Source organism: Nakaseomyces bracarensis, assembly GCF_045282275.1.
Source record: "Nakaseomyces bracarensis strain CBM3 chromosome Unknown Scaff11_0, whole genome shotgun sequence".
Taxonomy (NCBI): Eukaryota; Fungi; Ascomycota; class Saccharomycetes; order Saccharomycetales; family Saccharomycetaceae; genus Nakaseomyces; species Nakaseomyces bracarensis.
This window is the reverse complement of record NW_027263957.1, coordinates 1,062,421-1,075,360: the sequence shown is the minus strand read 5'-3', so window position 1 is coordinate 1,075,360 and position 12,940 is coordinate 1,062,421. Positions and strand designations below refer to the sequence as shown.

General features: G+C 39.6%; 3 protein-coding genes across 3 annotated transcripts; 1 reads left to right on the top strand and 2 right to left on the bottom strand.

Moving 5' to 3' along the window:
* Nucleotides 1-659: 659 nt before the first annotated feature.
* On the bottom strand, nt 660-893 carry RNJ42_03466 (uncharacterized protein; the record flags this gene model as incomplete). Its single annotated transcript, XM_071053630.1, has 1 exon — nt 660-893. The coding sequence occupies one exon, from the start codon at nt 891-893 to the stop codon at nt 660-662; it is 234 nt and encodes a 77-aa protein (XP_070911038.1).
* Nucleotides 894-1,722: 829 nt separating this feature from the next.
* RNJ42_03465 (uncharacterized protein) lies at nt 1,723-7,464 on the top strand (the record flags this gene model as incomplete). Its single annotated transcript, XM_071053629.1, has 1 exon — nt 1,723-7,464. One exon carries the CDS (start codon nt 1,723-1,725, stop codon nt 7,462-7,464), a length of 5,742 nt encoding a protein of 1,913 aa, XP_070911037.1.
* Nucleotides 7,465-10,892: 3,428 nt separating this feature from the next.
* Nucleotides 10,893-11,159, bottom strand: RNJ42_03464 (uncharacterized protein; the record flags this gene model as incomplete). Its single annotated transcript, XM_071053628.1, has 1 exon — nt 10,893-11,159. The coding sequence occupies one exon, from the start codon at nt 11,157-11,159 to the stop codon at nt 10,893-10,895; it is 267 nt and encodes an 88-aa protein (XP_070911036.1).
* Between the last annotated feature and the right edge of the window lie 1,781 nt (nt 11,160-12,940).

Genomic DNA, 12,940 nt, shown 5'->3' with positions numbered 1-12,940 from the left:
ATATGTATATTCATAGCGGCTAAAAAGCAATTTCACAATATATAGTAATAATATAAACAACACAAAAACAGTTATAGTCCTGTAAAACTAACTGAAACGCTCTCATAGATATAGCTAATGAAAGAATTTGAAAGTAAGTAGTCACAAGAGGACAAAATACCAAAAGAAAATACATTTTTGATATTAGCTAAAAACAATATATATATATACTTATGTAATTCAGAGTATTTCACATCTCAACTGAGAATATAAATTATGTTGTATTTTGAAAATGTGATAAAACTGGTATTTTCTGGAGTATTTGAGAAGTGACGAAGATGTTGCAATATTTTTAAAAGCAAAAGATAACAGAGTCTGAATAACTGCAATACTTTAATTTTGTTTCGTTTGAGTTTGTATAATACACTGTGGTTAGTTAAAATGTGACAAAGACGGCTCTAAGTAAGTATTGTTGCACTTTTCCTAGGCTTAGAGTGATGTGTGTGTACGTCACTAACAATTACTGATGCAGTTTAGAACTGGTATTTTCAAAATTATTCTAGCAGTTATTAACTTTATCCTTCTCTTTCTGTTTTCTAACATGTGTAGTTTCTGATATAAATACATGACTCGTTGATCTTTTCTGAAGTACACACTTTCCCTATAATATTCTGTTCAAATCAAAATTGCAAAAGGTTAAAATTATTTGTTCTCAGCATAACATGGGGTGCTGAGAAAAATTGGAAAATACAACGTAGAGGCAAATATAAAAAAAAAAAAAAGAAAAACAAAAACAAAAATAAAATAAAAAAGCAAACTAGTTTTTTTATTTTATGCGCGGTATTCACTAACGTTGCAAGATAACGAAGTTGCTCATTATGTATAATTTTACGAAGCAAATAGTAGATGAACATTATTTACGTTAGAATGAACGTACTCCCACAGACACCACCTGAGTTGATACATAACAACGTTAAGTAAGTATTTGGTTGATAACGACAAAACATATGGATAAGGAAGGAGAAGAGAGAGGAAACCCCTACAGATCGATAGGGATTAGGACTTAACCGTATAATGAGTGGGGTATGATGTTATCCATAATGACATTGTACATACCTTTCACTATTTAATTCAAAGAAACAGCACATGAATGAAGTGGTTGAACAGTTATCTGATCATGAATAAAAAAGAAAGAAAATAATCCGTTATTATTTTTTAGATCCTGTGGAAATTAATGGAGGCTATGTTATCAGTCTCTCACGTGGTACTAATAATGTTATTTCTTTTTTTCTATATTAAGGAATTTTATTTTTTTTTTTTAAAGGGTTACCGGATTCGTAGTTACAATAAAATAATGGATTACTTTGAATTATTACATTTACACAAAAGTGAACTGGGTTGGCTATTAGCTCAAAAGTGCCATGATAGTGCTTTTTGCCTTGTGATTATAATGCCAAGTCATGTCGGTAAACTAAAACAGATATTATTTTTTTTATTATTATTTTAAGAGATTCTTCGATAAGGTAAAACCGCGCTAGTCAAATTACGGAATTCAAAGTTCTAGATTCAAACATAAATCAAATATCTTACATACTTTAAAGTGGTAAATTATTCATTTGAAGGAATATATATAAAGAAAAGTGATTTATATTAAGATAGATTATGATTGTTGAATATGTAGTAATCGATAATTATTATTTTTGAGATTTAATAGCCAATATAAAAGAAAAAGAAGAATCGATCATGTTGTTACATTGTATGTATCTTTCAATTTCTATACTTGTTTTGAAAATAGGATTAGTATCCGGAGTTGTTTATCCACGCGTCTTTCTGGATGGGTGTCTTGGTACAACCAAACCAAAGTCGAAAGGGTTGACTATGGAGCTTTATGAGTACCGCTACCTAAACCCAATAGTTGAATGCTCTGATGGTACTTTAAACTGCCGAGACTACGACACAGATGCAGTTGGAACTGAATCGTGTGTAAATGAAAACTTTAAATTTGCAAATTACCCCCGCTATGGTTTCAAAGAACAAAAACTTATCGCAAGAGTTGATGGTGTCGCCAGTGAACCAGGAAAAGGCGGAACGCTTGATTTTGACATAAATGCCAAGACAAGCTGCGTTCCGCAGCTTAATACTTTGCCTGTTGCTTACAACTACAAACCGGAAATTCACACAACCAATTTTTCAATGCTCCTATATGGTTACTTCAAACCTCAAGAAACAGGAGATTTTAACTTCACCGTGGTTGGTGATACAGAATTGTTGTTTAATATTGGAAGTGAGTACACATTTGACTGTTGTATGTACAACAAAACGGCAAATGATTTCTCTGATTATGAGGTATATTCTATTGACGGTAATAGCAGAACATATGCAGCCTATCTCCAAAAGGATGTATATTACCCAATAAGGTTGTTTTATTTGAATGCTAATTCACGAGCGCTATTTAAATTATCAGTTAGTACCGGAAAAAATACTGAAATAAAAGACTTATCTCCTTATTTCTTTTCTTTGGATGATACGGAAGAGGGATGTAAAAATACTATAGGGTTTGCGGGGGGGCTTTGTGGACTGAGCACCACAAGCACTTATAAGACAGTATATAGTTCTGTCAATTCCCTAACAACATATACTAAATACTGGGTAAATTATCCCTGTAAGAACAGTTTGAAGTATTGCGCTCCTAATTTTCACAATCCTTGGGGAGAAAAATACTTTGGTATATCGTGTGTACCTACTAGCCAAATATTTACAGGAACGGGGTTCTACACGACCACAACAAGGCCAGGAAATGGGAGTATAACAACAGTGAAAACACTAGCAACTGAGACATACACAACATATGAACAGGCAGGTGTGTTACCAATACCAGAAACAATAATAATTGTCGAAACTCCTACTCCTACTCCAATAACAAAAACATCGTTTATTACAGGCACCGATACTATCGAAACAACAGTAACGACATTCACAACATATAGTAAAGGTACAGATAGTAAAACAACACCGGTGGATATAATTATTATTGTAACACCAACATATACTCCAAAATACTCAGAGCCTTCTGCTTTCACCACGGTCATCACAGATGCAGCTGGCAGCGCAGAGACAGACGTCGTGTCGTTCTCCCCAACAGTGGGCAGCGACAACAAGACCCACACCGCCACAAATACTTACCCTTGGTCTGACACAGATGCATACTCAGAGCCTTCTGCTTTCACCACGGTCATCACAGATGCAGCTGGCAGCGCAGAGACAGACGTCGTGTCGTTCTCCCCAACAGTGGGCAGCGACAACAAGACCCACACCGCCACAAATACTTACCCTTGGTCTGACACAGATGCATACTCAGAGCCTTCTGCTTTCACCACGGTCATCACAGATGCAGCTGGCAGCGCAGAGACAGACGTCGTGTCGTTCTCCCCAACAGTGGGCAGCGACAACAAGACCCACACCGCCACAAATACTTACCCTTGGTCTGACACAGATGCATACTCAGAGCCTTCTGCTTTCACCACGGTCATCACAGATGCAGCTGGCAGCGCAGAGACAGACGTCGTGTCGTTCTCCCCAACAGTGGGCAGCGACAACAAGACCCACACCGCCACAAATACTTACCCTTGGTCTGACACAGATGCATACTCAGAGCCTTCTGCTTTCACCACGGTCATCACAGATGCAGCTGGCAGCGCAGAGACAGACGTCGTGTCGTTCTCCCCAACAGTGGGCAGCGACAACAAGACCCACACCGCCACAAATACTTACCCTTGGTCTGACACAGATGCATACTCAGAGCCTTCTGCTTTCACCACGGTCATCACAGATGCAGCTGGCAGCGCAGAGACAGACGTCGTGTCGTTCTCCCCAACAGTGGGCAGCGACAACAAGACCCACACCGCCACAAATACTTACCCTTGGTCTGACACAGATGCATACTCAGAGCCTTCTGCTTTCACCACGGTCATCACAGATGCAGCTGGCAGCGCAGAGACAGACGTCGTGTCGTTCTCCCCAACAGTGGGCAGCGACAACAAGACCCACACCGCCACAAATACTTACCCTTGGTCTGACACAGATGCATACTCAGAGCCTTCTGCTTTCACCACGGTCATCACAGATGCAGCTGGCAGCGCAGAGACAGACGTCGTGTCGTTCTCCCCAACAGTGGGCAGCGACAACAAGACCCACACCGCCACAAATACTTACCCTTGGTCTGACACAGATGCATACTCAGAGCCTTCTGCTTTCACCACGGTCATCACAGATGCAGCTGGCAGCGCAGAGACAGACGTCGTGTCGTTCTCCCCAACAGTGGGCAGCGACAACAAGACCCACACCGCCACAAATACTTACCCTTGGTCTGACACAGATGCATACTCAGAGCCTTCTGCTTTCACCACGGTCATCACAGATGCAGCTGGCAGCGCAGAGACAGACGTCGTGTCGTTCTCCCCAACAGTGGGCAGCGACAACAAGACCCACACCGCCACAAATACTTACCCTTGGTCTGACACAGATGCATACTCAGAGCCTTCTGCTTTCACCACGGTCATCACAGATGCAGCTGGCAGCGCAGAGACAGACGTCGTGTCGTTCTCCCCAACAGTGGGCAGCGACAACAAGACCCACACCGCCACAAATACTTACCCTTGGTCTGACACAGATGCATACTCAGAGCCTTCTGCTTTCACCACGGTCATCACAGATGCAGCTGGCAGCGCAGAGACAGACGTCGTGTCGTTCTCCCCAACAGTGGGCAGCGACAACAAGACCCACACCGCCACAAATACTTACCCTTGGTCTGACACAGATGCATACTCAGAGCCTTCTGCTTTCACCACGGTCATCACAGATGCAGCTGGCAGCGCAGAGACAGACGTCGTGTCGTTCTCCCCAACAGTGGGCAGCGACAACAAGACCCACACCGCCACAAATACTTACCCTTGGTCTGACACAGATGCATACTCAGAGCCTTCTGCTTTCACCACGGTCATCACAGATGCAGCTGGCAGCGCAGAGACAGACGTCGTGTCGTTCTCCCCAACAGTGGGCAGCGACAACAAGACCCACACCGCCACAAATACTTACCCTTGGTCTGACACAGATGCATACTCAGAGCCTTCTGCTTTCACCACGGTCATCACAGATGCAGCTGGCAGCGCAGAGACAGACGTCGTGTCGTTCTCCCCAACAGTGGGCAGCGACAACAAGACCCACACCGCCACAAATACTTACCCTTGGTCTGACACAGATGCATACTCAGAGCCTTCTGCTTTCACCACGGTCATCACAGATGCAGCTGGCAGCGCAGAGACAGACGTCGTGTCGTTCTCCCCAACAGTGGGCAGCGACAACAAGACCCACACCGCCACAAATACTTACCCTTGGTCTGACACAGATGCATACTCAGAGCCTTCTGCTTTCACCACGGTCATCACAGATGCAGCTGGCAGCGCAGAGACAGACGTCGTGTCGTTCTCCCCAACAGTGGGCAGCGACAACAAGACCCACACCGCCACAAATACTTACCCTTGGTCTGACACAGATGCATACTCAGAGCCTTCTGCTTTCACCACGGTCATCACAGATGCAGCTGGCAGCGCAGAGACAGACGTCGTGTCGTTCTCCCCAACAGTGGGCAGCGACAACAAGACCCACACCGCCACAAATACTTACCCTTGGTCTGACACAGATGCATACTCAGAGCCTTCTGCTTTCACCACGGTCATCACAGATGCAGCTGGCAGCGCAGAGACAGACGTCGTGTCGTTCTCCCCAACAGTGGGCAGCGACAACAAGACCCACACCGCCACAAATACTTACCCTTGGTCTGACACAGATGCATACTCAGAGCCTTCTGCTTTCACCACGGTCATCACAGATGCAGCTGGCAGCGCAGAGACAGACGTCGTGTCGTTCTCCCCAACAGTGGGCAGCGACAACAAGACCCACACCGCCACAAATACTTACCCTTGGTCTGACACAGATGCATACTCAGAGCCTTCTGCTTTCACCACGGTCATCACAGATGCAGCTGGCAGCGCAGAGACAGACGTCGTGTCGTTCTCCCCAACAGTGGGCAGCGACAACAAGACCCACACCGCCACAAATACTTACCCTTGGTCTGACACAGATGCATACTCAGAGCCTTCTGCTTTCACCACGGTCATCACAGATGCAGCTGGCAGCGCAGAGACAGACGTCGTGTCGTTCTCCCCAACAGTGGGCAGCGACAACAAGACCCACACCGCCACAAATACTTACCCTTGGTCTGACACAGATGCATACTCAGAGCCTTCTGCTTTCACCACGGTCATCACAGATGCAGCTGGCAGCGCAGAGACAGACGTCGTGTCGTTCTCCCCAACAGTGGGCAGCGACAACAAGACCCACACCGCCACAAATACTTACCCTTGGTCTGACACAGATGCATACTCAGAGCCTTCTGCTTTCACCACGGTCATCACAGATGCAGCTGGCAGCGCAGAGACAGACGTCGTGTCGTTCTCCCCAACAGTGGGCAGCGACAACAAGACCCACACCGCCACAAATACTTACCCTTGGTCTGACACAGATGCATACTCAGAGCCTTCTGCTTTCACCACGGTCATCACAGATGCAGCTGGCAGCGCAGAGACAGACGTCGTGTCGTTCTCCCCAACAGTGGGCAGCGACAACAAGACCCACACCGCCACAAATACTTACCCTTGGTCTGACACAGATGCATACTCAGAGCCTTCTGCTTTCACCACGGTCATCACAGATGCAGCTGGCAGCGCAGAGACAGACGTCGTGTCGTTCTCCCCAACAGTGGGCAGCGACAACAAGACCCACACCGCCACAAATACTTACCCTTGGTCTGACACAGATGCATACTCAGAGCCTTCTGCTTTCACCACGGTCATCACAGATGCAGCTGGCAGCGCAGAGACAGACGTCGTGTCGTTCTCCCCAACAGTGGGCAGCGACAACAAGACCCACACCGCCACAAATACTTACCCTTGGTCTGACACAGATGCATACTCAGAGCCTTCTGCTTTCACCACGGTCATCACAGATGCAGCTGGCAGCGCAGAGACAGACGTCGTGTCGTTCTCCCCAACAGTGGGCAGCGACAACAAGACCCACACCGCCACAAATACTTACCCTTGGTCTGACACAGATGCATACTCAGAGCCTTCTGCTTTCACCACGGTCATCACAGATGCAGCTGGCAGCGCAGAGACAGACGTCGTGTCGTTCTCCCCAACAGTGGGCAGCGACAACAAGACCCACACCGCCACAAATACTTACCCTTGGTCTGACACCAAGAATGATGATAAGAACTATGGTGTAAATTCAAATACTGCTTCTGTGAACCCAATACTCACTCAGAGCCATCGACAATCTGTGGGTAGTACCCAATACCAGGCCAATGGATCTAGATTACTGAATAATATCTTTTTTATGCTTGCTATTTTTATCATTTCGCTGGCATAGTTGTTCTTTATGTATCAAAGCTCATGGTCTTACTCATTAATTATTTGAAATCTCTTTTATAGGAAGTGAATAAAATACTACAGACGCTATTTGCTAAATATTTAGCTCGTTTATATCTGTAGTTTTGGGTTTTACAATAACACAGACACGTATTAAATTGTATTTAATATATTAATTTGCAATAAATAGTTTATATTTGCAAGAATAAGAGATTTATATTTAGTTTTTTACATAACTGAAATAAATTCTTGATGATGATACTCATGATTTAGAAGGAAATTTATAAGATGTGAAAAGGATATATATAAATATATAGATGGTTAGACCTAGCAGTAATAACAGACATTGACTAAGTACTTGACTCAACAAGTTTATCTTATTATTTTAAATATCTTAATATAAATAACTATTTTTGAGAAACGATATTCCAGCTTGAACTTATAATTGGATTATATTTGAGTTATGGTTGTTAACCTATACTCAACAATTTCCAATGTCATTTTTTTGATTTTTCTACATTCGCCTTTTCTTCATTTTCTTCTTTTCTATGCGTCCATAACTTCTACATAAAATTATTCACGGAAATAGTTATTGAAGATAAATTCGTGTACCACATAATTCCTTAGAGGCCAGTTTCATTATCAAACGTACCAAATCACACCACTCCCGTCCACAGCTATATCTCGAGTTTTTCGTAACCCTTACAGTACTTTTTTATTTTTTTTTTTATTTTTTTTAAAAAAAGAGATTGCAGCACCTGAGTTTCGCGTATTGTTACCCACTACACTACTCGGTCAGACTCTCACAAGCTTAACTACAGCTGATCGGACGTGAAACGGTGCTTTTTTGTAAATATGACCGCTACCGAAAGTGTGTGAAAATCCAAATAATATATCTACCTTAACGAGTGGGGGTGGGGGGTTTGAGGTCAGATTGGAGGGGATGTTTTTATGACAGAGTGTGGATGTTAGATACTGTACTGGGGCAACAAATATCGAAGAATTTAATGGTGATGTTTTTGGAGTAGTGGAGGGGCTGTAGAGGGGTCGTATGGGCGGATATGTAGTTGCGACCGGTGGTTTGGGTGGGTTCCAGCACCGCGGCCGGCCCAATAATACCTCCAAGGGGTAAATACAACCCACTTTACTACCCCTACTGTCATTTCCATCCAAATACGGTGCCGCTGTCACCGACCACTTCTCTTCATATCTTATTTTATTACCCAACATACCCCCAATCCCAACTTCCAACAATACCTCTGTACTTCCTTATTCTAACTTGATAATATCCGGGTATATCCGTCTAAGATATCCTCCTGTAACACAGACTTTGGTTTGTTGATTAGGAAAGGTGGAGTATGATCTATTCAGCCAAGTGCTAAAGTTATGTCGAAAACATTAAATTAAGATATAAAAAAAATACGAAAACTCGGAGATGCCCGGAGCAGGCCGGAAAAGAGTGGTAATTGTGAATTAGTAGTGTGGAAATATGGTGGTGGTGTTTGTTTTGCTCCGACACAGGGTGCAGAGGATATATTTTGTAAATAGCAGATCTTTTATAGTGGCGTTGACGACGGGGGGGTCAAAAGATGCTTCAAAGCTAATTAAAGTAGCCATGGAAATAGTTACCTCATTAATACTTTTTGTATTGTAATATATTGTGAATATAATGAATTGTGTAGTCTCAATATTTGCTGAAATATAGGGTAATTAGTTGATTAACTACTGTATGTATTTCTTTTCACGAAAGTCAGGTCGTGATATTGACATCACTTACGGAAAGGCTTATGGGTTGTTTTCTTCGGTAAATTTTGTTGTTGTTACCCTGACTTACCGTAAAAAAATACGGCGGCTTCAACAATATTGATAATAATTTCATAATTTTTTTCGTTATCCTAAAATAAAATTTGCTTATCATTTTGATGTCAAGAAAATATTGACCTGTAAAATATCCAAGAGTCATTTTCCATCTGAAAACGACTTAATAACCTCTTTAATTGCACCGCAGAACAAATTGAGAATATAAAGGGGTACATCATAAAAGTTTGGAATAAAAAGGATATCAAAAAGAAATGAGGAAAGCTAGAGACTTCATTCTGATTTCCAGACCAATAATTGTCTCCATCATAGAATGGGACCAACTCGGCAACCACAGCGATGCCGCTTTAATAAAGTGCATAGAATCATTGTCGTACTTTTCATTACTTTTCATCTGTTTTTCTAACTTTCACCCTACGAAACTATTCATAATACCAATACATCCTTTTTCTGATATGACTCTCTATAGACGCGCAGAAAACGATAATCAGAACATTGAATCATGACGTCATCCTGACCATTATAAAATAGCTCGTTGCCTACTTATTCTTCATTAAAATACCATTAATAAAATCAAGAGATATAAAATGTGTCACACATCTCAGTGTGTTCTGCAAATTTCTATTAGCATATAGTTTGATGATATCTCTATTGTATATTTTTAGTAATAAGGTGTCAGATATGATGCATTTTTGCTCTGAAGTCTTATTTTTTCTATCTCGATTGTATGAGGGAATAACACAGGACATTCACAAGTAGTAAACTTTTCCTTGTGCTTGAATTCAACAGTTGTTATCCATTGGAAACTAATGTACCACAAGTAGTTATACAGTATCATTTAAACGAACGAAAATAAACAAATAACATTTATAAATCTAAAAAGAGACATGATTCCTATCACAAGTTCGTATATCTGAAAAAAGCATCATCTGCCTTTTGTGCCTTATTTTTCTTATTTCCATTTTATCCAAATCAAAATATAAATCGAAGTAATGAACATCCATTCCCTATTTTTTAATGTGTTGTGCTTATCTGTTCTGTTGGGACAACAATTACATTTTCATACTACCAAATTGATAAACTGATTTTCTGCGTTTTATTGATAACAAAACCCCTTTTGCTTAGGTCAAATTCGGTTTTTGTTCCAGCTATTATCTAGTTATTACCTTTCATAGTTATACATAAATGTAGGATGGAACATAAAATTTTCTCAAAGAGCTTTTACTGGAGTAGGTATATTTAATCTACCGTATCACAGAAGTTATTTTTCAAGTTAATGCTGCCATTCTATTTTCTAGTACTGAAGATAAAATTTTCATTTCTTTTCTTGTTTTCATTTTAACAAAGAAATTTGATCTACTGAATTACCTTTTAATATTTGATTATATTACATGCGTGATATGAACACAAAACCATACCTGTCAAAAACAAATCAAGCCTCGTGGAATATTGATCACTTCCATTTTGATGCGAAAAAAAAGGGTAATGATAAGACGGATATCAAAGAACCGAAAGTGTTTTGAGAAACAGAAAACTAGCTCAAGAATCAAGTGACAGAAAACTAGCTCAAGAATCAAGTGACAGAAAACTTAAATACAAAGTTCTCCTCCATCAAAAAAAGGCTTTATAGGCCACATCAACAATGATATTTCTGTATAATTTCAATCTAGTCACTTCTTTCAGAAATATATGCGGAATACCTACATCGCCTAGAACAAGTAGTTTTATACTCCTCAACTTAGTACAATATGATCTATTTTGATAAATGAATACTAATTTCTTCAAACAGATCTCAACTGGGCTATAGTGGTTAGAATTTATACTACAGTTCAAGTCAGTAAAAATTAAATAGTAAATTCTTTGGAGGAAGAGAAACATATAGGAGTCAAAACTCAAACAGTGGATTTCTATCGCTTGCAAGAGGTTCTGAACAAAGAAACTCGAATGACTCCTGAATATCTTGTTCTATCTTTTCCACCGACTATTTATACCTCAATTTGTGAACCTTAGGTAATAATCGTTATATTTCCGAATTTTCTTTGGTTTGGATGCTTTAACTTCAAATACGCACGACAATGAATTAACACTAGGAATTTTTTTCTTATTAACACATTACAATGTTTCTTCAATGTTTCTGAGTGCTGACCTACCGACTTAATGATAACAATTAGTCATATAAGTTAGTTAACATTAATAGTTTTAAAAACAAATGAAGAGGGCTTAGAAACTACAAATAAAGGTTTCTTGATTATAATAGTGTCATATTTCAGGTTTATACATACTTAATATATATATTTAGTAGGTGAAAAAAAGTTTAGAACAACTCATAAACCAAGACTTGCACATGGCACATACAAAGTAACTGAACCGAAAGAAAATCTACTGCCGAATCAAACTCATATATAGTAAATGTTTTTTTTACTAAAAGTTAGTTATTTTTTAGTCTCAAACTTTTTTCTCAGGTTCCTTAACCTCTCTATATACAATTTGCACATAATTTTTGTTTATGTAAATAAGAATACATTGCCCTCAAGGAAGTACGATCTTTAACGATAATATGTTTTTTCTTTCAATGCCCTTTCTCTAGGTTAATGTTTGGATTAATTTGATGGGTCTTCATTGTATGGGCTGGTAAAAGAGAAGTAGGTCTTATAAATATAAATATATATATATTGATACTAATTAATGCTGATATTACTTCGTTGAAATTACTCCCCTTGATTTTATCAATTAGTACACCAGCCCTTACCTGTAAAAGTTAATAAGAATGTATTCTCTTTATCTCTACATCAACATATAAATATTTAGGCGTACTTTTTACGATTTGTTTTTTAATTTTTTTTCTTAAAAGATTCCCTCCCTTTTCACAAACAAGCCCTACAACATATATAAATATTAAAATATATTCTTCATATTCACTATTAGTTACTTTTTACATATACACATATTTAATTTGAATTACCAAGTTCTCATCTTCAAAATGGAAATTAGTTCTATGCATTAGTGTTCAATTACCTTTTCGAAAGTGAAGTCTTTTTATTGCGCACTGATGAAAGGGCATGGGAAACAGTTAGCAGCGATGTTTTCTTTGACGATTCTCATACTGCTAGTGAATATCTACCACTAGCTGGTTTTTCTTACCATTATGTAAGAATTCACGTTATCATGAATGCGATATAATACATAATATGATAATTAAAGCAATGAATAAATAATGATACAAAAAGAGTCAGAACTTAATAAACTTAGAAGAGCTATAAGAATGAATGTTCTTCTCATTTATTAGTTAGGTAAATTTTTTTGATAGTACTGTACATACCTGTATATTCAAGCTGTACAGTATCTCATCGTTTTGGATGCTGTATTTTTTTTTTTTTAGCTTTATCGCTTTTTCTGTGTGTAGGTAAATTTCAGATCAAAGAAGAAAAAATAAAAATAGAAAACTTGGCAACCCCTTATTTTGTCTCCAAGTCATAGGTGTAAAGTAAAACACATTAAGAAAAAACTCATAGACATAATAAAATTTTTTTTCATTGATAAGGAAAATATATGACGAACAATTAATCTCAGATATTGAATTCTAGGTGGATATTTACATACTTCTGGTTAATATCTTACTATTTCTGTCATATGATATTTCTCAGCATTCTACAATTCAT